The sequence below is a fragment of the Mesoplodon mirus genome (assembly GCF_964341445.2).
Source record: "Mesoplodon mirus genome assembly, chromosome: 8".
In the NCBI taxonomy this organism is placed as follows: domain Eukaryota; kingdom Metazoa; phylum Chordata; class Mammalia; order Artiodactyla; family Ziphiidae; genus Mesoplodon; species Mesoplodon mirus.
In genome coordinates, this window is record NC_138984.1 from 95702094 (window position 1) to 95729726 (window position 27633).

At 37.5% G+C, this 27633-nt stretch overlaps 1 protein-coding gene across 1 annotated transcript in view; it reads right to left on the reverse strand.

The window, feature by feature from the left end:
* LOC309809763 (uncharacterized protein) overlaps positions 1 to 27633 on the reverse strand; it is a 204070-nt gene that overhangs the window by 107222 nt on the left and 69215 nt on the right. Inside the window, exon 6 of the mRNA XM_082631187.1 lies at positions 22235 to 22387. Within this exon, the coding sequence (XP_082487313.1) occupies positions 22235 to 22387 (153 nt within the window). The remainder of the gene's footprint in view (positions 1 to 22234; positions 22388 to 27633) is intronic.

A 27633-nucleotide genomic window follows, 5' to 3' on the forward strand; every position in this document is an offset into this window, starting at 1 on the left:
AACAGCTTTCCCTGAAGCAAAAGGAAATAACTAGTACAGACAATATGCTGAATGAGTGAAGTGGGGACTAAATCTAGCCTGATGCCCAGTTGGCATATTTGGATACCTACGGTATGTAATTTTAGTTAATTTTTATGTAATTTTAGGGATTTCAAAATGATCTACGTGTCTCCAGATCTTTTGAACACTGATTTGCCATGATCCTTGTTCACTGTAGTTTAGAGAGACAGGGCCTTGTCTTTGGTTGGCTGTTGGTAATACCCCATAATTATGATATCAACTTGGGCTCTGAGGACAGAGTATTTTACTATGTAGCAAGGAAAGAACATATCAGGGATGAAATCTCTAGAGTAGCCAAACACAGGAGGGGATCATGCTAGGGAAGTCTAGAGTTCTGCAGGGTATAGGAACTTGGAAGACGTACTTGTCTCCCTACGTGTCCATCATTGGGACAGACACTGAGGGGATGATAAAAATGATAAGATGTAGACTGTTTTTAAAACACTTTCCATCTAAAGGGGAGATTAGGCCCACACAACCTAGGTAGAACACTGTATATAATCACTATATTATGTTGTATAGATAAGAATGTTAAGAGTTCAAAGAAGGGACACATTAAATACTTCAGGATTATTAACAACATTCTTTAGAGATGATAATGATGAATTAAAGAGGAGAGGGAGAGTGAAAGGTAAGGAGAGTGGTCAAAGAAGGAAATAGCAATGTATCGGTAGCACACTCCACTGATAGAGGGGTTGCGTGGAAGCACTTCTTAAAAGATTGGGCAAAAATATTTTTCTGCACAATGTGGCTCTGAGCTGGGGACATCTTAGAAGGGAGACTTGGAGTCCATGTGTGGCCATGATGCATACAAAGTATTCGATGTCTATATCTGTAAAAGCAAATTAAATGGAATTTGCTTATTTCCCTCCTAATTCATAGTGTGTTTGGCTCCATTCAATTATAGCAGGTAGTATCTAAAAGTATATATTAAGTGTCAAGGTTAGCATGGCATTAAGGACTGAATTAATAGAAACACATAAATGCTGTTCTTGCCCTGTAGATCATTATAATATTATGCTGTAATCTAAGGAAACACTGATAATGGGAATATCATCAGCACATTTGTTATAAGATAACTAAAAAGGAGTGGCTTAAGCTGAAACATTTGTGTTTTCAGTGACTTTTTTTTTTTTTGTCTCTCACCCTTCTCAAAGTTTTTATCTCTTCTCAAACTTCCTGAGCGAATCTTGGCAGAAAGTTTAGCAAGCTATATCTAAGAGGTGGTAAAAGAGTGGCATTTAGTGATGTGGGAAATCTTGAGTTTGGCTTTTTGGAATCCTGAAGAGATACTACTTTAAGGAGGAAAGGCCAACTCTATTCTTGGAAACATTTCACAGATAAATGCCAATGGCATTTATGTTACAACAGAACCAGAGTATTCAATATGGAATAACTCAATTGGTTAGAAGGAGTATTTCAAAAAGAATAAGAACTAAAGGATTTAGGGAATTTTGACCTTTTTCTCTTAGAGAAGTTACTGCCAACATTGCCAGGTAGAGGAATCTACTCTTAACCAAAAAAAAAAAAATTTAGCCTCATATCATGGGTTGAAAAATTACAAGAACCAGAGCCGGCTCCTCTCAACTTTGACTTCTTATTTTGATGTTTAATGTAGAATTTTGGATAACCCCTGGATTCAGTGTAATGAAGAATCACCTGGTGCAGCGAAATCTACAAGAACAAACTTGAATTGGAAATAACTTACTGGTTTATACGGAGTCATCTACAACTATAACTTTGGATGTAAATAAGGCATGATGTTATTGCTTGTTCTATTTGTTATCCCAGCTTTTTGTTAGTGAAAACTGATGTTGAATAAGAATTCCTTTATCATGAATGCTTTGGTATTATTAATATAATTGACTGGGACTTGGAATTTTATGAAAACACCCTTTCACCTACTCTTGCTTTGAATATGTGTATTCATTTAATGTTTAGTTGAGAAAATAGGATCTTGTTCACTATTGTTCTTTAGGGTGCTTTGAAGAAAATTTCATTGTATGAATCCATGAAAGGTATTAACAACTAATACCTTGGCTGTTTTATGAACACTTATGTTTTATGAATATGCAAGGTTGTTTGAAATTTATTTTTTCCATTTTATTTTCTTAAGTAGAGATTTCTATATTGAAAAGTATAAGACTACAAAGATTAGAGAAGCACATCAAGGGAGAAGGATGTCCCAGTGATTCAGTAGATATTTTCTCTAGACATTAAAGAGATGATGTGCTAGACAGTTCCTGGAACATGGCTAGAGCTTTGACATATTATTTTCAGTTGATGACATGGATGTGAAACATACGATGTGAAAAGTAAATAAAGTCTGAAAGAGCAGCTTGTGCTGTAGCATTTAATAGTCTTTCTCTGTCAGCACTGACCCAGCTTGTTTTCTAAAGGCCTACAGTATGGTGAAGCAACAGAAGGAGGGAATAATGGAGTGTCTGAGCACGGGAAAAGAGAAAAGAAAGATGAGACCTGAAGTGGGAGTGAGGCTCAGAGTTGGAAGCAAAAGTGTACTTTTGTCAGTTAACTACTTGGGGAAAGTGGTATAATCTGTGGGACTAAAAGAAAAAGATATAAAAAAAGAAGAGCTGGAATCTAGGAATTGGGATGCAAATTGTATACACCATTGGCTTCTCCAATATCAGCTCTGTGTTCCCAGCTCATGGCTGGGAAGAGGGCTGTGAGGGCATCTGATCGTTACTTACTCACCTTGAAGTAGCTGGGTCTCCGAGGATGAAAAGCAGTGACTGTCTCCTGATACTATATATCCCTACACTCTTTGCTTTTTGCAGGGGGGTGGGTGGGGTTCTGGTAGGGTGGAGGGGCCATTTCTGTGGTATGGTTAGTTCTTCTAGGATTACTACAAATTGCTAATTATTGTTATAAACTATCATCAAAAGCTAATAAAGAATTCCTTTGGGCTGAGCTTTTGGAAAACCAGATTCTAATGTCAATCTCATGACTAATGGGATATGTGAAATATTAGATAATAGCCTATATACACCTCAATTGCCTCTTTTAGTAAATAAACCAATCTCTACTGATGTCCTGCAGTTAAGACTAAATGAGACCAAGTATACACAACACTTTGAGAGGAATAAGGCATACAATCTGTATCTGAGCTGTATAACTTATTTTATGCTAGGCATGGAAAGAGCCTGAGCCAAGGCACCTGTGTGAAGCATATCCCAAGAGAAAAGTAAATCTTAAGGCTTGGTGCCTATATTATTTGTGGGTGCAAGGGAGGGAGGAGGAGTACAAAAAATGGGAACAGGACTAAGTGAAGTGAAATAATGGCAAAGAAGACCACAGACTCTTCTTATGTGAGTCTCATTAAATATTACCTTGGATTGTACCTCTGTTTTCTACATTAAAACAAAATGGATCCAGTCTTAACCACTGGACTTCCCTGGCAGTCCGGTGGTTAAGACTTTGCCTTCCAATGCAGGGGGTGAGGGTTCAATCCCTGGTCAGGGAGCTAAGATCCCACATGCCTTGCAGCCACAAAACCAAAACATAAAAGGAAGCAATATTATAACAAATTCAATAAAGAGTTTAAAAAAGGCCCACATTAAAAAAAAAAAGACTAAATGCCTTTAATAAAAAAATAAAATGGATCTTTAAGGGGACCTTTCTTCCTTATGACATAGATATTTACATCAATGTTTCTTCTCCCTTATTTACTTACAAACTCCTTGAGGTTAGAAGCCATGTCTCATATTTTCTACCTGTGTAATACACAGCATAGAGCTTTGCACACAAAGAAAAAAAATCTAGTGAACAGACACTATTTGTTGATTTTCCAGCTGTTATATGGAGATGAAGCTCTGTTTACATGTTATTAATGACATCTGTCACAGGAGATAATAAAAGAGATTGGATAAGTAGTTCAGAGGGGTATGGCTTCCATTTCCAAAGAAGTGCTTTGAAAGGCAAAAAAAAAAAAAAAAAAAAAAAAAAAACCTGCCTACAAATCCATCATTTATATTTGGCCATCAGTCAAGTTTCTGTGAATTAAAAAAAAAATCATTCACAAAGTACATACTCCTTAACAAGGAAGCCTAAGTTTCATCATCTGCAAGACAAAGAATGCCAGTTTTTAAAAATGTTTCTGAAATACAGCCTGTGAAATAATTATAGATGTAAAATTATATCTACTAGCTCAAAGAGAACTGTTGAAAGAACAACAGCTGCTTTGTTTGTCGAGAATGTCAGTACCACTATTTTTATGTGATGCTTTTAAGAAACACTAATTTGTGAAAGAAAAGCATCCCAGAAGGCAAATTTGACAGTTTAAATTCTAGTGCTTAAAGTGTTCCGAGGATCATCATAAATTGAAAGATAATGAAAGGCTGAATACAGCTTTGTTTAACTTCTTCACAGAGTCAGTGAAGTGATTTGGGATTAAATTTTCAAAATCTGACAGAAGAAAGTGTGCTATGCTTTAGACAGAAAAACACAGGCTGGTTGAGAGATTATGAAATACTGATGGGCATCTCAACAGCATTCCCGTATAGTTTCAACTGGGTCTAGACTGTCAAAATAAGCAAAATCCCTTCCCACACTGATAAACACATACTTGTATATGGCATTCCATTTCTGAGGCAGACTTAAATAGTATGCTAGTTTATTATTGTCTGGAAAGTGAAGCCAAGGAAAAACTGCCAATTTGGCCCTTTTAAAAAAGTCAAAACCTAATCTTGTCTCAAAGTTAATCATTTTTGCTAGGTTTAATAACTAAACAAATTTGTGGACATAACTTAAGAAATGGAACCTGTCTTTTACACTGTGGAGGAGTTTCAAGTAAAAAAAGTGCAGCTGCAATTAAAATCAAGGAAGAATGGAGATAGCCTCAGCTGCCACAGGGCAGACAGCAGAAGCAAGAAAAACCACAATTCTGCAGCCTATGGAATGAAAACTATATTCACAGAAACACAGACAAAATGAAAAAGCAGAGAACTATGTACCAGATGAAGGAACAAGATAAAACCCCAGAAAAACAATTAAATGAAGTGGAGATCGGGAACTTTCCAGAAAAAGAATGCAGAATAATGATAGTGAAGATGATCCAGGACCTCGGAAAAAGAATGCAGGCAAAGATCGAGAAGATGTGAGAAATGTTTGACAAAGACCTGGAAGAATTAAAGAACAAACACCAATAAGAATAAAGAACAAACAGAGATGAACAATACAATAACTGAAATGAAAAATACACTAGAAGCAAACAATACCAGAATAACTGAGGCAGGAGAACAGATAAGTGACCTGGAAGACAGAATGGTAGAATTCACTGCCACAGAACAGAATAAATAAAAAAGAATAAAAAGAAATGAAGACGGCCTAAGAGACCTCTGGGACAACATTAAATGCACAAACATTCACATTACAGGGGTCCCAGAAGGAGAAGAGAGAGAGAAAGGACCTGAGAAAATATCTGAAGAGATTACAGGCAAAAAATTCCCTAACATGGGAAAGGAAATAGCCACCCAAGTCCAGGAAGCGCAGAAATTCCCATACAGGATAAACCCAAGGAGAAACATGCTGAGACACATACTAACCAAATTTACAAAAATTAAAGAAAAAATATTAAAAGCAACAAGGGAAAAATGACAAATAACATACAAGGGAACTCCATGAGATTAACAGCTGATTTCTCAGCAAAAACTCTACAAACCAGAAGGGAGTGGCACAATATATTTAAAGTGATAAAAAGGAAAGACCCAAGATTACTCTACCTGGCAAGGATCTCATTCAGATTTGATGGAGAAATCAAAAGCTTATCAGACAAGCAAAAGCTAAGAGAATTGAGCAACACCAAACCAGCTCTACAACAAATGCTAAAGGAACTTCTCTAAGTGGGAAAGCAAAGAAGAAAAGGACCTACAAAAACAAACCTAAAACAATTAAAAAAATGGTAATAGGAATGTACATATCAATAATTACCTTAAACTTGAATGGATTAAATGCTCCCACCAAAAGACACAGGCTCTCTGTATGGATACAAAAACAAGACCCATCTATATGCTGTCTACAAAAGATCCACTTCAGACCTAGAGGCACATACAGACTGAAAGTGAGGGGATGGAAAAAGATGTTCCATGCAAATGGAAATCAAAAGAAAGCTGGAGTTGCAATACTCATATCAGATAAAATAGACTTTAAAATAAAGAATGTTACAAGAGACAAGGAAGGACACTACATAATGATCAAGGGATCAATCCAAGAAGAAGATAAAACAATTTTAAATACATATGAACCCAGCATAGGAGCACCTCAATACATAAGGCAACTGCTAACAGTGCTAAAAGAGGAAATCGAAAGTGACACAATAATAGTGGGGGACTTTAACTCCTCACTTACACCAATGGACAGATCATCCAAACAGAAAATTAATAAGGAAACATAAGCTTTAAATGACACAATACATCAGATGGATTTAGTTGATATTTATTGGACATTACATCTGAAAACAGCAGATTACACTTTCTTCTCAAGTGTACATGGAACATTCTCCAGGATAGATAACATTTTGGGTCACAAATCAAACATTTAAGAAAAATGAAATCATATCAAACATCTTTTCTGACTACAACTCTATGAGATTAGATATCAATTACAGGGGAAAAAATGTAGAAAACACAAATACATGGAGGCCAAACAATATGTTAGTAAATAACCAAGAGATCACTGAAGAAATCAAAGAGGAAATCAAAAAAATACCTAGAAACAAATGACAATGAAAACACGACGTCCAAAACCTATGGGATACAGCAAAAACAGTTCTAAGAGGCAAGTTTATAGCAATACAATCCTACCTCAAAACAAGAAAAAACTGAAATAAATAATCTAACCTTACACCTAAAGGAACTAGTGAAAGAAGAGCAAAGAAAACCCAAAGCTAGTAGAAGGAAAGAAATCATAAAGATCAGAGCAGAAATAAATGAAATAGAAACAAAGAAAACAATAGCAAAGATCAATAAAACTAAAAGCTGGTTCTTTGAGAAGATAAACAAAATTGATAAACCTTTAGACAGACTCGTCAAGAAAAAGAGGGAGAGGATTCAAATCAATAAAATTAGATATGAAAAAGGAGAAGTTAAAATGGACACCGCAGAAATACAAAGCATCCTAAGAGACTACTACAAGCAACTCTATGCCAATAAAATGGATAACCTGGAAGAAATAGAAAATTTTTAGAAAGGTATAACCTTCCAAGAATGAACCAGGAAAAAATAGAAAATATGAACAGACAAATCACAAGCACTGAAATTGAAACTGTGATTAAAAATCTTCCAACAAACAAAAGTCCAGAACCAGATGGCTTCACAGGTTAATTCTATCAAACATTTAGAGAAGAGCTAACACCCATCCTTCTCAAACTCTTGCAAAAAAATTGCAGAGAAGGAACACTCCCAAACTCATTCTATGAGGTCACCATCACCCTGATAACAAAACCAGACAAAGATACTACAAAAAAAGAAAATTACAGACCAATATCACTGATGAATATAGATGCAAAAGTCCTGAACAAAATAGTAGCAAACAGAATCCAACAACACATTAAGAGGATCATACACCATGATCAAGTGGGATTTATCCCAGGGATGCAAGGATTCTTCAATATACTCAAATCAATCAATGTGATACACCATATTAACAAACTAAAGAATAAAAACCACATGATCATCTCAATAGATGCAGAAAAAGCTTTTGACAAAATTCAAAACCCATTTATGACAAAAACTCTCCAGAGAGTGGGCACAGAAGGAACCTCCCTCAACATAATAAAGGCCATATACGACAAACCCACAGCAAACATCATTGTCAATGGTGAAAAACTGAAACCATTTCCTCTATGATCAGGAACAAGACAAGGATGCCCACTCTTACCACTATTACTCAACATAGCTTTGGAAGTCCTAGCCACAGCAATTAGAGAAGAAAAAGAAATAAAAGGAGTCCAGATCAGAAAAGAAGAAGTAAAACTGTCACTTTCTGCAGATGACATGATACTATACAAACAGAAATGAAAAGATGCCACCAGAAAACTACTAGAGCTAATCAATGAATTTGGTAAAGTAGCAGGATACAAAATTAATGCACAGAAATCTCTTGTATTCCTACACACTAACAACGAAAGCTCAGAAAGAGTAATTAAGGAAACAATCCCATTCACCATTGCAACAGAAAGAATAAAATACCTAGGAATAAACCTACCTAGGGAGACAAAAGACCTGTGCTCAGAAAACTATAAGACACTGATGAAAGAAATCAAAGATGACACAAACAGAGGGAGAGATATACCATGTTTTTGGATTGGAAGAATCAATATTGTGAAAATGACGATACCACACAAAGCAATCTACAGATTCAGTGCAATCACTCTCAAGTTACCAATGTCACTTTTTTACAGAACCTGAACAAAGAAGCTTAAAATATGTATGGAGACACAAAAGACCCCGAATAGCCAGAGCAATCTTGAGGGGAAAAAACGGAGGTGGAGGAATCAGACTCCCTGACTTCAGACTATACTACAAAGCTATAGTAATCAAGACAGTATGGTACTGGCACAAAAACAGAAATATAGATCAATGGAACAGGATAGAAAGCTCAGAGAAAAACTCACACTTATGGTCAACTAATCTATGACAAAGGAGGCAAGGATATATAATGGAGAAAGGACAGTCTCTTCAATAAGTGGTGTTGGGAAAACTGGACAGCTACATGTAAGTGAAATAATTAGAACACTCCCTAACACCATACACAAAAATAAACCAAAATGCATTAAAAACCTAAATGTAAGAACGGACACTATAAAACTCTTAGAGGAAAATACAGGAAGAACACAGTTTGACCTAAATCACAGCAAGATCTTTTTTGATCCACCTCCTAGAATAATGGAAATAAAGCAAAAATAAACAAATGGGACCTAATGAAACTTAAAAGCTTTTGAACAGCAAAGGAAACTACAAACAACACGAAAAGACAACCCTCAGAAAGGGAGAAAATATTTGCAAATGAATCAACAGACAAATGATTAATCTGCAAAATATATAAACAACTCATGCAGCTCAATATTAAAAAAACAAACAACCCAATCCAAAAATGGACAGACGACCTAAATAGACATTTCTCCAAAGAAGACATACAGATGGCCAAGAAGCACATGAAAAGCTGCTCGATATACCTAATTATTAGAGTAATGCAAGTCAAAACTAAAATGAGGTATCACCTCACACCAGTTAGAATGGGCATCATCAGAAAATCTACAAACAACAAATGCTGGAGAGGGTGTGGAGAAAAGGGAACGCTCTGGCACTGTTGGTGGGCATCTCAACTGATAGAGCCACTATGGAGAACAGTATGGAGGTTCCTTAAAAAACTAAAAATAGAATTACCATACGACCCAGCAATCCCACTACTGGGCATAGTCCCAGAGAAAACCACATTTTAAAAAGATACATGCACCCCAGTGTTCATTGCAGCACCATTTACAATAGCCAGGTCATGGAAGCAACCTAAATGCCCATCGACAGACGAATGGATAAAGAAGATGTGGTACATTTATGCAATGGAATATTACTCAGCCGTAAAAAGGAACGAAATTGGGTAATTTGTAGAGACGTGGATGGAACTAGAGGCTGTCATACAGAATGAAGTAAGTCAGAAAGAGAAAAACAAATATCATATATTAATGCATATATGTGGAATCTAGAAAAATGGTACAGATTAACTGGTTTGCAAGGCACAAACAGAGACACAGATGTAGAGAAGAGACGTATGGACGCCAAGGGGGGAAAGTGGCAGAGGGTGGTGGTGGGATGTATTGGGAGATTGGGATTGACATATATACACTAATATGTATAAAATAGATAACTAATAAGAACCTGCTGTATAAAAAATAAATAAATAAATAAAAAATTTAAAAAAATTAACAAAACTATTCCAACTCATTAAATATATCATTACAAGAAATGATTTTGGTGACTGAATGAACAATAAAGATGTAAAAAACAAAAATTAGGAAGTGTGGTGAACTTCAGAACCTAGATTCCATAATTCTACGAGGATAATTTATCTTTTAGGGCTTTTTGCGGGGAAGGAGTATTGGCGTTTCACTCTTTTTTTGCTGTCATTGGCCCTTGCTTCTTACCCCACTGATGCCAGTAAAAAAAGTGTATTACTTTCTTGGAGACATTTAACTTGGGTGAGAAATTAAAGCTGAATTCTCTCATGTGGATAAAGATGGAGGTAGGCAGAAAATTAGTAGTAGTAAAAATATTGTCAGTAGAAAATTATCAGGGGAAACCAGCTTGAATCTGAGAAATATCCCTGTGTGTAGGCTTTGCTAAAGCCATGGAACTATTTCCAATGTTAGGAGGTGAGGAGGTCTAAAAGGCTACCATCTGATATATTAGGCGGTGGGCACTGGGGTAAGGGGGGGATGTCTTGGTATTTCACTTAGAGCTTCGGTGTGAGAGGATTTCATGAATCTGCGTATATTTTCCTGAAGGAAATTACCACCTATACATACCTAGTAGCTGGCAACAAAAGGTGATGGAAAATAATAAGTTCAGTGCATGAGTAGGTAATGAAGAGAGATATTCCATCCCCCCTCCATGAGAATTCAATTCTTTTTCATTAAGACAATTTTATGTAGTCAATCTAGGTGTAGAATGTAATTTATATTTACTAACTTTCTATCTGTTTTCTAATATGGTCTGAGAATTAATTCATCCAGTATGGATAACATTGTAAAGGGAAACCATTTTGAGTTTTAAATAACTGATTCAAAATGGGATTTCATAAATATTAATAATTGTAATAACTGTCACTTGAATATTTACTAAGTCTCTTATGCTCTGCCATGCCTTGTACATGTGTCACCTCTTTTTGGGCTTACAAAGAACCACCAAGGTTAGTATTAGCATCCCCATTTTATAAAGGAAACAGAGGCTTAGAATGTTAAATCACATGCTTATAATTGCACAGCTAGTAAAAGGCAGAACCAGGAGTCATACTCAGTCTGATTCTAAGGCATACCTTCTTAACCTCTAAATTGTCTTATGAACAGCCAATGAACATTTTAAACTTTGAGATATAAAACACCTTTCAGAATATAGGTCTCCTCCTGAGACTAAATATAAATATGTACATTGACAGATAATCTCCAGGACATGTAGGCATACATGCTGCCAACCCCCATCCCCATTATTAATCCCATGTTGACTCATATAAATACTAGAATTGAGAAGCCAGAAATCTGACCAAATCCTGTAGAAAATTAGGAAGAAATATGAAAATTGCAATAAAAAGACTTCTAAGGGCTTATCACAAAAATAAACAAGTATTAAAAGAAAAAAGGTGGGGTACTGAATTTTTGAAAGTAATCATATATTCTGTAACAAGAAATATGGAGTTCAATGCAACAAAACTTCAAATACAGTACCTATCATTAAACGTCACCAAAATTTTATTGTGAAAGATTTCTCTTCCCCTTAATCTTCACCCCGTCCCACCTCACCCTATTCATCCCTTCTCTTGTCTCCTTCCTTTAGTGCCTCAAATACTTATTTAGTGCATACTATGTCCCCTGCACTGTTTTGGCTGTTTGTGATATACCAGAATAAAAAAAGAAACCGAAAAAGAGAACACCAGGACAAAATGAAAATCACTGTCCTCAAGGAGCCTATATTTTAGTGGGAGGACACAGATGATAAAAAATTATATAACAGAAAGTGATAAATGCTATTAAAAAATAGGGCAAGTATGGAGCTATGCGAACGACAGAGGCAGGTTGTCATTTTAAATGGGATGGTCAGGATAGCCCTCACTGAGAAAAGCATACTTAAGCAAAGCTTTAAAGGAGGTGAGGGAGTTAACGAAGTAGCTTTCAGAGGAAAGACTGTTCTAGACAGAGGAACAGCTGGTGAATAGGCCCAAGGCAGGAGTGTGCTTGATGAGCTTAAAGCAAGGAAGGAGACTGTGTGGCTGAATGGAGTGAGTGAGGGGGTAGAAACAGGAGATAAGGTCAAAGAGATAATGGAAGCCAAAACATATAGGGTCAAGTTGGCCTCATAAGGTCTTTGATGTTTACACTGAGAAAAATGGAGAGCCAATGTAAGATTTTGAGAGTGACATGATCTGACAGGATTTTTTTTAGCATCTTTCTTGGAATATAATTGCTTTACAATGGTGTGTTAGTTTCTGCTGTATAACAAGGTGAATCAGCTATAGATATACATATATCTTCTCCCTTTTCTGTCTCCCTCCCACCCTCCTTATGCCACCCCTCTAGGTGGTGACAAAGCACCCAGCTGATTTCCCTGTGCTGTGTCTGCTTCCCACTAGCTATCTACTTTACATTTGGTAGTGTATATATGTCCATGCCAGTCTCTCACTTTGTCCCAGCTTACACTTCCCCCTCCCTGTGTCATCAAGTCCACTCTCTAGGTCTCCTTCTTTATTCCTGTCCTGTACCTAGGTTCATCAGAACTTTTTTTTTTTTTTTTTTAGATTCCATATATACGTGTTAGCATACAGTATTTGTTTTTCTCTTTCTGACTTCCTTCACTCTGTATGACAGACTCTAGGTCGATCCACCTTACTACAAATAGTTCATTTTCACTTCTTTTAATGGCTAATATTCCATTGTATATATGTACCACATCTTCTTTATCCATTCATCTGTTGATGGACACTTAGGTTGCTTTCAAGTCCTGGCTATTGTAAATAGTGCTGAAATGAACATTGTGGTACATGACTCCTTTTGAATTATGGTTTTCTCAGGGTATATACCCAGTAGTGGGATTGCTGGGTCATATGGTAGTTCTATTTTTAGTTTTTTAAGGAACCTCCATACTGTTCTCCATAGTGGCTGTATCAATTTACATTCCCACCAACAGTGCAAGAGGGTTCCCTTTTCTCCACACCCTCTCCAGCATTTATTGTTTGTAGATTTTTTAGAGGATGGCCATTCTGACGGGTGTGAGGTGATACCTCATTGTAGTTTTGATTTGCATTCTGCTAATGATTAGCGATGTTGAGCATCCTTTCATGTGTTTGTTGGCAATCTCTATATCTTCTTTGGAGAAATGTCTATTTAGGTCTTCTGCCCATTTTTGGATTGGGTTGTTTGTTTTCTTGATACTGAGCTGCATGAGCTGCTTGTATATTTTGGAGATTAATCCTTTGTCAGTTGCTTCATTTACAAATATTTTCTCCATATCTGAGGGCTGTCTTTTCATCTTGTTTATGGTTTCCTTTGCTGTGCAAGAGCTTTGAAGTTTCATTAGGTCCCATTTGTTTATTTTTGTTTTTATTTCCATTTCTCTAGGAGGTGAGTCAAAAGGACCTCGTTATGATTTATGTCATAGAGTGTTCTGCCTATGTTTTCCTGTAAGCGTTTTATAGTGTCTGCCCTTACATTTAGGTCTTTAATCCATTTTGAGTTTATTTTTGTGTATGGTGTTAGGGAGTGTTCTAATTTCATTCTTTTACATGTAGCAGTCCAGTTTTCCCAGCACCACTTATTGAAGAGACTCCCTTTTCTCCATTGTATACTCTTGCCTCCTTTATCAAAGATAAGGTGACCATATGTGCATGGGTTTATCTCTGGGCTTTCTAACCTGTTCCATTGATCTATATTTCTGTTTATGTGCCAGTACCATACTCTCTTGATTACTGTAGCTTTGTAGTATAGTCTTAAGTCCAGGAGCCTGATTCCTCCAGCTGCATTTTTCTCTCTTCTCAAGATTGCTTTGGCTGGGCTTCCCTGGTGGCACAGTGGTTAAGAATCCGCCTGCCAATGCAAGGGACACAGGTTCGAGCCCTGGCCCAGGAAGATCCCACATGCCACGGAGCAACTAAGCCCATGCACCACAGGCTGAGCTCTAATGCCTGCAAGCCACAACTACTGAGCCCACATGCCACAACTACTGAGCGCACATGCCACAACTACTGAAGACTTCACACTTAGAGTCTGTGCTCTGCAACAAGCCATGACAATGAGAAGCCCATGCACTGCAACAAAGAGTAGCCCCTGCTCACCGCAACTAGAGAAAGCCTGCACACAGTAACAAAGACCCAACACAGCCAAATAAAAGTAAATAAATAAATAAATTTACTAAAAAAAAAAAAAAAAAAAAAAAGACTGATTTGGCTATTCAGGGTCTTTTGTGTTTTCATACAAATTGTGAATTGTGTTCCAGTTCTGTGAAAAATGCCATTGGTAGTTTCATAGGGATTGCACTGAATATGTAGATTGCTTTGGGTAGTACAGTCATTTTCACAATGTTGATTCTTCCAATCCAAGAACGTGGTATATCTCTCCATCTGTTTGTATCATCTTTAATTTCTTTCATCAGTGTCTTACAGTTTTCTGCATACAGGTCTTTTGTCTCCCTAGGTAGGTTTATTTCTAGGTATTTTATTCTTTTTGTTGCAATGGTAAATGTGAGTGTTTCCTTAATTTCTCTTTCACATTTTTCATCATTAGTGTATAGGAATACAAGAGATTTCTGTGCATTAATTTTGTATCCTGCTACTTTACCAAATTCATTGATCAGCTCTAGTGTTTTCTGGTAGCATCTTTAGGATTCTCCATATATAATTATCATATCATTTGCAAAGAGTGACAGTTTTACTTCTTCTTTTCTGATTTGGATTCCTTTTATTTCTTTTTGTTTTCAGATTGCCGTGGCTAAAACTTCCAAAACTATGTTGAATAATAGCGGTGAGAGTGGGCAACCTTGTCTTGCTCCTTATCTTACAGGAAATGGTTTCAGTTTTTTACCATTGAGAACGATGTTGGCTGTAGGTTTGTCATATATGTCCTTTATTATGTTGAGGTAGGTGACCTGATAGAATTAAATGAATTACCCTTACTCTGGCTGCTCTGCTAAGACCATACTATAGTGGACAAGGGTAGAAGCAAGGAAATAAATTAGGAGGCTTTACAATAATCCAGGTGAGAAAGAGTGACAGATCATAAGTAGAACTGAGAAACAGTTAAATTCTGAAAATACTTTATAATATAAGCATTTAATTCTATATATTTCCCTCTAAGCACTGCTTTAGTTGTATCCCATAAATTGATGTGCTGTGTATTGTTTTCATTGAATTCAAAATGATTCCTAATTTCCTCTGTGATTTCCTCTTTTGACCCATGGGTTATTTAGAAATAATTAGTTTTATTTTCTACTATTTAGGAACTTTCTAGATATCTTTCTGTTCATGATTTCTACTTTAATTCTGTTAAAATCCCAAACATACTTTATACAATTTCAATTCATTTAAATGTATTAAGGTTGTATGACCCAGAAGATGATCTACCTTGGAGGTAGACTCATCCACCAGGGGGCAGACAGCAGATGCAATACGAACTACAGATCTACAGCCTGTGGAATGAAAACCACGTTCTCAGAAAGACAGACAAAATGAAAAGGCAGAGGACCTTGTTACAGATGAAGAAACAAGATAAAACCCCAGAAAAACAACTAAAGGAAGTGGAGAGAGGCAACCTGCCAGAAAAAGGCAACCTTCCAGAAAAAGATTCAGAATAATGATAGTGAAGATGATCCAAGACATCGGAAAAAGAATGGAGACAAAGATCAAGCAGATGTAAGAAATGTTTAACAAAGAACAAGAATAAATAAAGAACAAACAAACAGAGATGAACAATATAATAAGTGAAATGAAAATAACACTAGAAGGAATAAATAGCAGAATAACTGAGGCAGAAGAACGGATAAGTGACCTGGAAGACAGAATGGTGGAATTCACTGCTGCAGAACAGAATAAAGAAAAAAAAAAGAAAAGAAATGAAGACAGCCTAAGAGACCTCTGGGACAACACTGAAAGCAACAACATACACATTATAGGGGTCCCAGAAGGAGAAGAGAGAGAGAAAGGGCCAGAGAAAATATTTGAAGAGATTATAGTCGAAAACTTTCCTAACATGGGAAAGGAAATAGGCACAGTCCAGGAAGAGCAGAGAGTGTCAGAAAGGATAAACCAAAGGGGAAACACGCTGAGACACATAGTAATCAAATTTACAAAAATTAAAGAAAAATTATTGAAAGCAGCAAGGGAAAAATGACAAATACATACAAGGGAATTCCCATAAGGTTAACAGGTGATTTCTCAGCAGAAACTCTACAAGCCAGAAGGGAGTGGCATGACATATTAAAAGTGATGAAAGGGAAGAACCTACATCCAGGATTACTCTACCTGGCAAGGATCTCATTCAGATTTGATGGAGAAATCAAAAGCTTTTCACACAAGCAAAAGCTAAGAGAATTCAGAACCACCAAACCAGCTCTACAACAAATGATAAAGGAACTTCTCTAAGTGGGAAAGAAGAGAAGAAAAGGACCTACAAAAACAAACTCGAAACAATTAAGAAAATGGTAATAGGAACATACATATCAATATTACCTTAAACGTGAATGGATTAAATGCTCCAACCAAAAGACACAGGCTCGCTGTATGGATACAAAAACAAGACCCGTATATATGCTGTTTAAAAGAGACTCACTTTACACCTAGGGACACATACAGACTGAAAGTGAGGGGATGGAAAAGATATTCCATGCAAATGGAAATCAGAAGAAAGCTGGAGTACCAATACTCATATCAGATAAAATAGACTTTAAAATAAAGAATGTTACAAGAGACAAGAAAGGAAACTACATAATGATCAAGGGATCAATTCAAGAAGAAGACGTAACAATTATAAATATATATGCACCCAACAAAGAAGCACCTTAATACATAAGGCAACTGCTAACAGCTCTAAAACAGGAAATCGACAATAACACAATAATAGTGGGGGAATTTAACACCTCACTTACACCAATAGACAGATCATCCAAAATGAAAATTAATAAGGAAACACAAGCTTTAAATGACACAATAGACCAGATAGATTTAATTGATATTTATAGGACATTCCATCCAAAAACAGCAGATAACACTTTCTTCTCAAGTGCGCATAAAACATTCTCCAGGATAGATCACCTCTTGCGCCAAAAATCAAGCCTGGGTAAATTTAAGAAAACTGAAATCATATCAAGCATCTTTTCCAACCACAACGCTGTGAGATTAGAAGTAAATTACAGGGGGAAAAATGTAAAAAACACAAACACTTTGAGGCTAAACAATGCGTTAGTAAATAACCAAGAAATCACTGAAGAAATCAAAGAGGAAATAAATAACTACCTAGAGACAAATGACAATGAAACACGGCGATCCAAAACCTATGGGATGCAGCAAAAGCAGTTCTAATAGGCAAGTCTATAGCAATACAAGCCTACCTCAAGAAACAAGAAACATCTCAAATAAACAATCTAACCTTACACCTAAAGGAACTAGAGAAAGAAGAACAAACAAAACCCAAAGTTAGCAGAAGGAAAGAAACCATAAAGATCAGAGCAGAAATAAATGAAACAGAAACAAAGAAAACAATAGCAAAGATCAATAAAACTAAAAGCTGGTTCTTTGAGAAGATAAACAAAATAGATAAACCATTAGCCAGACTCATCAAGAAAAAGAGGGAGAGGATTCAGATCAATAAAATTAGAAATGTAAAGGAAGTTACAACAGACACCGCAGAAATACAAATCATCCTAAGAGACTACTATTAGTAACTCTATGCCAATAAAATGGACAACCTGGAAGAAATGGACATATCCTTAGAAAGGTATAACCTTCTACAAATGAACCGGGAAGAAATAGAAAATATGAACAGACCAATCACAGGTAATGAAATTGAAACTGTGATTAAAAACATTCCAACAAACAAAAGTCCAGAACCAGATGGCTTCACAGGTGAATTCTATCAAACATTCAGAGAAGAGCTAACACCTATCCTTCTCAAACTCTTCCAAAAATTGCAGAGAAGGAACACTCCCAAACTCATCCTATGAGGCCACCATCACCCTGATACCAAAACCAGAAAAAGATACTACAAAAAAAAGAAAATTACAGACCAATATTACTGATGAATATAGATGCAAAAATCCTGAATAAAATACTAGCAAACAGAATCCAACAACACATTAAAAGGATCATATACCATGATCAAGTGGGATTTATCCCAGGGATGCAAGGATTCTTCAATATAGTCAAATCAATCAATGTGATACACCATATTAACAAACTAAAGAATAAAAACCATATGATCATCTCAATAGATGCAGAAACAGCTTTTGACAAAATTCAACACCCATTTATGATAAAAACTCTCTAGAAAGTGGGCATAGAGGGAACCTACCTCAACATAATAAACGCCATATACAACAAACCCACAGCAAACATCATTCTCAATGGTGAAAAACTGAAACCATTTCCTCTAAGATCAGGAACAAGACAAGGATGTCCACTCTCACCACTATTAGTCAACATAGTTTTGGAAGTCCTAGCCATGGCAATTAGAGAAGAAACAGAAATAAAAGTAATAAAAATTGGAAAAGAAGAAGTAAAACTGTCAGTTTGCAGATGACATGACACTATACTTAGAGAATCCTAAAGATGCCACCAGAAAACTACTAGAGCAAATCAATGAATTTGGTAAAGTAGCAGGATACAAAATTAATGCACAGAAATCTCTTGCATTCCTAAACACTAATGATGAAAAATGTGAGAGAGAAATTAAGGAAGTACTCCGAATTAACCATTGCAACAAAAAGAATAAAATACCTAGGATTAAACCTACCTAGGGAGACAAAAGACCTGTATGCAGAAAACTATATGACATTGATGAAAGAAATTAAAGATGATACAAAAAATGGAGAGATATACCACGTTCTTGGATTGGAAGAATGAACATTGTGAAAATGACTACACTACACAAAGCAATCTGCAGATTCAATGTAATCCCTATCAAATTACCAATGGCATTTTTTACAGAAATAGAACAAAAAATCTTAAAATTTGTATGGAGACACAAAAGATCCCAGATAGCCAAAGCAGTCTTGAGGGAAAAAAATGGAGCTGGATGAATCAGACTCCCTGACTTCAGACCATACTACAAAGCTACAGTAATCAAGAGAGTATGGTACTGGCACAAAAACAGAAATATAGATCAATGGAACAGGATAGAAAGCCCAGAAATAAACACATGCACCTATGGTTAATTAATCTATGACAAAGGAGGCAAGGATATACACCGAAGAAAAGACAGTCTCTTCAATAAGTGGTGCCGTGAAAACTGGACAGCTACATGTAAATGAATGAAATTAGAACACTCCCTAACACCATACACAAAAATAAACTCAAAATGGATTAAAGACCTAAATGTAAGACTGGACAGTATAAAACTCTTAGAGGAAAACATAGGAAGAACACTCTTTTTTTTTTTGCAGTACACGGGCCTCTTACTGTTGTGGCCTCTCCCGTTGCAGAGCACAGGCTCCAGACGCGCAGGCTCAGCGGCCATGGCTCACGGGCCCAGCCACTCCACGGCATGTGGGATCTTCCTGGACCGGGGCATAAACCTGTGTCCCCTGCATCGGCAGGCAGACTCTCAACCACTGCGCCACCAGGGAAGCCCGGTAGAACACTCTTTGACATAAATCACAGCAAGATCTTTTTTGATCCACCTCCTAGAGTAATGGAAATAAAACCAAAAATAAAAAAAATGGGACCTAATGAAACTTAAAAGCTTTTGCAAAGCAAAGGAAACTACAAAGAAGACGAAAAGACAACCCTCAGAATGGGAGAAAATATTTGCAAATGAAGCAACTGACAAAGGATTAATCTCCAAAACATACAAGCAACTCATGCAGCTCAATATCAAAAAAACAAACAACCCAATCCAAAAATGGGCCGAAGACCTAAATAGACATTTCTCCAAAGAAGATATACAGATTGCCAACAAACACATGAAAGAATGCTCAACGTCATTAATCATTAGAGAACTGCAAATCAAAACTACAATAAGGTATCACGTCACACCAGTCAGAATGGCCCTCATCAAAAAATCTGCAAACAATAAATGCTGGAGAGTGTGTGGAGAAAAGGGAACCCTCTTGCACTGTTGGTGGGAATATAAATTGATACAGCCACTATGAAGAATAGTATGGAGTTATCTTAAAAAACTAAAAATAGAACTACCATATGACCCAGCAATCCCACTACTGGGCATATACCCTGAGAAAACCATAATTCAAAAGGAGTCATGTACCACAATGTTCACTGCAGCACTATTTACAATAGCCAGGTCATGGGAGCAACCTAAATGCCCATCGACAGATGAATGGATAAGGAAGATGTGGTCCATATATACAATGGAATATTACTCAGCCATAAAAGGGAACGAAATTGGGTCATTTGTTGAGACGTGGATGGATCTAGAGACTGTCATACAGAGTGAAGTAAGTCAGAAAGGGAAAAACAAATATTGTATATTAACTCATATACGTGGAACCTAGAAAAATGGTACAGGTGAACCGGCTTGCAGGGTAGAAATTGAGACAGTGATATAGAGAACAAACGTATGGACACCAAGGGGGGAAAGTGGGGGGGGTCGGGGTGGGAGTGTGGTGTGATGAATTGGGAGATTGGGATTGACATGGATACACTAACATGTATAAAATGGATAACTAATAAGAACCTGCTGTGTAAAAAAAATAAAGTAAAATGCAAAAATTCAAAAAAATGAAAAAACACTGGTAAAAAAGAAGATGGTCTATCTTAGTGAATGTTCCTTTTGAACTGGAAAACAATGTCTATTCTACAGTTGTTGGGTGGAGTGTCCTGCAATTACTAATTAAGTCAAGTTGTCAATAATGTTTAGGTCTTTTGTATCCTGAACATACTTTCTATTTGTCCTATCAATTGCTGAGAGAGGAGTGTTGATCTCCAACCATAACTGTGAATTTTTTCCTTTCTTTCTATCAATTTTTACTTTATGTATTTTGAAGGTCTGTTGCTAGATACATACACATGTAGGATTATAATGTTTTCCTGGAGAATTGACCTTTTTATCGTTATGTAATGCTCCACTTTATCTCTGGTAATACTTATTATTCTAAAGTCTACTTTGTCAGTTATAAACATAGCTACTCAGCTTTCTTTTGATTAGTATTTTCATAGTATATATTTTCCCATCTCTTTACTTTTAACTTATCTGTGTTCTATATTTAGAATGGGTTTCTGTGCTTCCCTGGTGGTGCAGTGGTTAAGAATCCGCCTGCCAATGCAGGGGACACCGGTTTGAGCCCTGGTCCAGGAAGATCCCACATGCCATGGACCAACTAAGCCCACGTGCCACAACTACTGAGCCTGTGCTCTAGAGCCTGAGAGACACAACTACTGAGCCTGTGTGCCACAACTACTGAAGTCCGCGTGCCTAGAGCCCGTGCTCCACAACAAGAGAAGGCACCGCAATGAGAAGCCCGTGCACCACAACGAAGAGTAGCCCCCACTTGCTGCAACTAGAGAAAAGCCTGCACGCAGCAACAAAGACCCAACGCGGCCATAAATAAAATAAAAATAAATAAATTCATTAAAAAAAAAAGTGTTAAAAAAATGGGTTTCTTGGAAACAGCATATAGTTGAATCTTGCTTTCTTAGCCAATCTGGCATTCTGGGCTTTTAGATGGTGTGTTTATTTCATTTACATTTAATATAATTATTCCATGGTTACATCAAACTCTTTCTTGCTAGCTGTTTTCTAATGTTTTATCCATTCTTTGTTTCTTTTTTCCTTTTTCTGCCTTCTTTGAATTCAGAGTGTTGTTTTTATTCTAGTTTATTTCTACTATGGGCTTTTACCTTTTTATAAAAAGGTCTGTGGTTGCTATATGTTTTAAAATATATGTTTAATTAATCAAGATCTACCTTAAAACCATATTACATCACTTCAAATGTAGTGCGTAAGGACCTTAAAATAGTATATGCCCAATATTTTAAAAAGAATATATACAATGTATATGTATAACTTAGTCACTTTGCTGTACAGCAGAAATTAACACAGCATTGTAAATCAACTATACTTCAATAAAAGTATTGAAAAAAATAGTATATGCCCAATTGCTCCCTCGCATCTGCTTCTGTCAGACTTATGTTTACATTTGCAATAAATATATAATACATTACTACAGTTTTTGCTTTAGATAATTATCTCTTGAAGGAACTAAAATAAGAAAAATTAATTTTATATTACCTTGTTTTACTCCACTTCCCGTACTCTTCATTTCTTGATGTAGATCCAGGTTTATGGCTGGTCTCATATTCCTTTTTGCCCAAGGAACATCCTGAATTCTGAATATATTTTGAAGGTAGAGCCAGTGAGGTTTCCAGACGTATTGGATATAGCCTTTGAGAGAAAGCAAAGTCAAGTATGACCTCAAGGCTGATAGATCAAAATAACAGCACCAAATAATTTTTCAAAAGTGCATTTAGTGGGACTTCCCTGGTGGTCCAGTGGGTAAGACTCCAAGCTCCCATTGCAGGGGTCCTGGGTTTGAACCCTGGTCGGGGAACTAGATCCCAAATGCATACAGCAAGCTAAGAAGCCCACGTGCCACAACTAAGACATGGCACGGCCTAATAGTTTTAAAAATTAAAAAGAAAACTTTAAAAAATGCATTTAGGAAGAGATACTAGTGTGAAAACAAATTCAACTCTAAAAGAATACAACTTGATACACCTAATGTATTTTATAATCTGATATCTGCCATGGGTATTTCTGCCTCTCAAAGTTCCAATTTCAAAGACCTGTAGAAGTTCTGGTGGGGGGGAACCACAGATTCTGTCTGTGTGACTCCTATATATATATATATATATATATATATATATATATATATATATATATATATATATATATATATGCCTACTTTCTTTCCTCCTTGTCAACCTGGGTGCAAAACTCAATCCCTTCACCAGTTTCAACAGGAAATCTACTCCTCCCACATTTACCAGGTTTCCTCATCTTTCTTTCACTTTCTCATGTGGTCTTTGTTCCCTCTCTATGCGATTTCTTTCTGTGAATTTTGAATTCCTCTTATTTTGTGTAGAATATAAGGATCTCCTACACTCAGCATTATATACACGACACTGCTTAGGGAGGTTATCAGAATAAAAGAGGCTTCAGGAGCTGCCTTTCTTAGAAAATTAGGTATATAAATACACCATACTGTTCTAGGTAAAGTTCACCTGGAATTTGCATGCAGGAGGTTTATCAGAAGTGCTCTTGAAAACAGAAGTGCTCTTTGAAGGAGCAAGGGAAGCTAGATTGAGTAAAGGTAGAATTTGAAATGAGATACAGCTGCAACAGTAGTCTCAGCGAATGCCACAGAGATCCCTCAAGAAGGAGATGATCCTACAAAGATGTCCCACATTAAGGAATGTACCCCACAACAATCAATCATCAGATATGGCTGCCCCCAGGAACCAGAGCTGAGACTTGAGCATGGCAGTTTCCTTCAGCTGAGGGCAATTCCCAGAGTTGGATGCAACTGTAAGTAATCAGTAGTCAATACTCCCAGCAACTGGGACCATGAAGCCTTAACCAGGAAGGGGAATCTAGGAGGTCTCCAAATGCATCCACTACAGTCCATCCCATGCCACTTAGTTCCACTTGCTTTGCACAGCAGATTCCCTCCACAAGGAAACAACTCCTTCAGGATTACAGTTCTCCTCCTTTCCTTGGAAAGCTTTTAGAGGAAGTTTAGTGGGACAAACTGGTGTTAGCCTCCTTCTCCCTTTCTCCTTCCTCCCCTACCCTCTGCTGCCCTCACCCCTCCAACTATTCTCTAGGCTGCACCTGATATTTATAGTCTCCCTCATCTATTAACCTCATCTACTAGAGTTCACCCACCCTTGACAATCAATGGGTAGTCAGCTGGTCTCCAGCACTTACTTGGTGGATGACCCAGGCCCCTTTCCCTGAGGGGGTCTGGGCCCAAAGTTGCTGGGCCCTTTTCAGGTTGTGGCTTCTGCACATGTCCATTTACCATTAAAATTGGTTAGAGCAATACCAAGAACCCCCTTCCCTTCACCTTCTTCTCTAAGCAGATCACTTGTGTGCCAAGTGTATTATATTTAATGTGCCATTAAAAGCCTACAGGATGTAGAGTTGTGGGGATGGGAAGAACAAGTTCCCCAAATGGGTCATTGGAAGTGATAATAAGCATAGTCCCTTCTCCTTGCAACCCTTAGTTCCCAGATCCACGTATTTTCCCTTGGGGAATACAGCAGCACATAATGGTTGATGATTTAGGGTGTGCTCTTGATTCTGCAGGATGAAGGTATATACCACATTCTTGCACAGTATAATTTCCAACTTTCCACCTTAGGTGTATACCTTCAAAAAGCCATTCCATCACTATCAGGCCGTCAGAATCAGGGTGGTAAAATGTGATAGGACCAGTGAATCTCATGGTCAGATGCCTACTGTCACACCTCATTTGATGTAAAGTGCATTGCTTGGGCCAATGAAATTTATGTAGGGTCACATATTGGTATATCAAACATTCTGTTTGCTCATGGATAATGGTGCAGCCTATGAGTCTAATGAGCAGGAAAGGCAGTCATATAGAGAACACCACTCAAAATAAATTTCCCTCTCTCAAGATTTCACAGACACAGTGTAATCAACTTTGTCTAGTTGGTCCCCTCAAGGTACGGTGCCATATTAGAGGGCAGCATTAGTCTTGCTGTTGGTAGGTTAGGTGATTGGCAGCAGCACTGTTAGGTCTGCTCTGGTGAGTCCACGTTGTTGGGCTCATGCACGGCCTCCATCCCTGTCTCCATAGTTTCTCCTGTATAAACCCTTTGTGCAACACTGGAGTGACTTTCAGCAAAGACTGGCTAAGTTATTCTACATGGTTGTTTAGTGCCCCTTCAACAGATTCTCTCTGGTGGGCATTTTGATGTGAATCAAAGATATCCACACTTTATGCCCATGTTTATATGTCAATTCAAATGCCTCTTGTCGAAAACTCTCACCCTTCTTTCTCCTTCCAAGCCCCTGAACAATTAACCAAACCGTTTGTCACTGCTAATGAGTCCATGTATAATCTTATATCAACCTGCTTCTCTTTTGACACAAAATAGATAATCATGCACACACCCAAACCTCTGCCAAGGGTAAGACTCTCCCTCACTGCTGTCTTTCAAGGCTACCCTGAGTGAGGCTTTGGGGCGAAAGTCCAAATTGTGTATCAGTTGTCTACTATTGTGTAACAAACTACCCCAAAACCAAGTGGTTTAAAACAACAACAGTTTATTATTTCTTAAAGTCAGATGACAAACATGGCCAAGGATGGAGACAAATGAAATGGAATGAAGGTGAGTCATAAAATGAGGATGTCTAGTACAGTGATTGTGATACCACCATCAACCAAAAATGGCAGGACGTGGGATAGAGACTGAGCTAGACAATAAAGTTTTAAATAAACATAGGAGATAAAGGAGAAAATCTTTATGTTTCCTACTAAACAAAACCAGAATTCCTTACCTTTGTCTTCAGGTCTCTCCTCACTTTAGACTCTTTTCCTGTTAAATATGCTCCTCTGGTGCTAATTTTAAGGCCCTATCAGAAACCACTGTGAGGAAACAGCCTTCTACCTACTGCCTTCATGTTATTCCTTCATCCTGGAGTTTCCCTCCTACCCCATCACACTCTAACCCTTTGTGAAATACTTAATTACTTTTTCTGATCCAACTCAAATTCTTTTTCCGAAGTAAGCAAGGACATACGTAAACAAATGGAGCCTCCATGAAGAAACTCCTGTCAAGAATAAACCTTTCTCCCCCTGAACCCACTGAAATCCTTAAAAGCAGTGTCCAAACCTTACTGACCTTTATACTGCTGCACAAAGCACGCACAGGTGTTTACGGTTTAATGATTGAATGACTCAGCACCTTAATGCTTAGGCTATACAGCCTTGTACGATACTTTGGAGTCATTTATCATTTCTATAAGTTAAAATCTCTTTGAAGTCAGAGACCAGGTCATAATTTTGATTTTCCTAGCATGTAGCAAAGTGTCGTGACACTTAGTATCAAAATGTTTAAGTTAATTTGTTATGGGAATTACTGCTAATCAAGGACACGTGAAAAGGGAAGGTGCTCTAGGTGCTCTGTTATAAGAACGGCCTCAGTGGATTCCATGAATCCACTTTTGAAGGTGGAATGGCCCTTTAGAGATGTCTTCAGAATCAAGGTAAGGGGGATGAATCTTTGCATTCTGTATGACCCAGGCATTGAATGTGTGCTGCATCCCAGGAAGAGTGCATAACTTTGAGTGAAGCTGCTTCCTTGAGCCAGGGGCAATTCCTGAAGAAGATCACAGCTGTGAGCTGTCAGCATCCAAAATTCCAGTCAACTTGGAGAGAACTTGGTTCTAGAAGGGGATGTGGGTAGTACACAACAGTATCAAATACAGCATCCTGAGGGGGAAATGGAGCCTCTTGCTCACCTTCTGTACAAATCCTCTTCTGAGGTATGGGTGAAAAAACAGGACTGAATTTACTTTTGGCACCTAAGCCTCAAACTCCTCTGTGAGCCCAAACAACTCTTTTTTGTTTTTTCCTTTGAGGATTTAAATTGGCACCTGAGTTATTTATTTCTGACTCTGCCCTGTCACTTGGATACTGGGAAGGTTTTTCACACTCACCTACACAATGCTAGTCACTTGTGCCAATGCCGCTGCTGCCCCAGCCTAATCAGGCAGGGTCTTCCTGCATCAGCAGCCATCCCTGTGGCATATTGCTTTCTGGGTGTTATACAGTTTTCCCTAGCCTGAAGATCACAGCTTTAGAGAATATGGGCCTGAAAAAAAAATTCCCACCAGTGTCCTCTATCATCTTTTCCACTCTCAGAATCAAGGCTGACTTTTGGGTTAATGACTTCTACATACAAGGAAGAAGCATCAGCTTCTGTTGTTTTCAGCCCTTACATGCATGATCTCTGCCTCCTACAAGAAGAAGGAGCCAGAGTATCTATTGGGCAATTTTGCTTGCAGGGATTAGTTGTCTCCTTGGTTCCTCCTTGTTTTCTGCTCTTAGTTTCTGGATGGCTAAGGAAAGTCTCCCCTAGCAAGTGTTGTTTGCCTGGAAATACCCATATTTTCTATAACAAAATTTTAAAAGGGGAGGAGGGAGAAAGATACTTCCACCTGGCAACCTATGCACTAAAAATGTACCATATAAATGAGTAGCTCCTAAGTTAAAGGTGGATGGTCCCAGCTGTTCTCTCTGAGATCAGACTTCATAAACTAAGTTAATGGACACAGTCTCTCACCAGGTTTTCTGAGTTTTAGACCCGAGCTGGAAGTTGGAAACAACTTCCTGGGACCGACCTTACAGGGAAGTTGATTTTACTGTTAAACCAGCAACATCGGCTGCAACTCCCCAAGTCTCTACTAAGGTCTCCAGTTCAGGTCTGCCATTTGGTTGGGTTCCATCAAGACAGTATCTGTCACCTTTCTCTCTCCTCTTCTTGTATAAACCTTTACTAACAAGGCGAATTTAGATCTCCCATTCTAAAGCTTCTCCAACAATGCCTTACTGTATGTCGCTCTTGTAATAACATGCTTTGACTGAATCTGATTTTCCA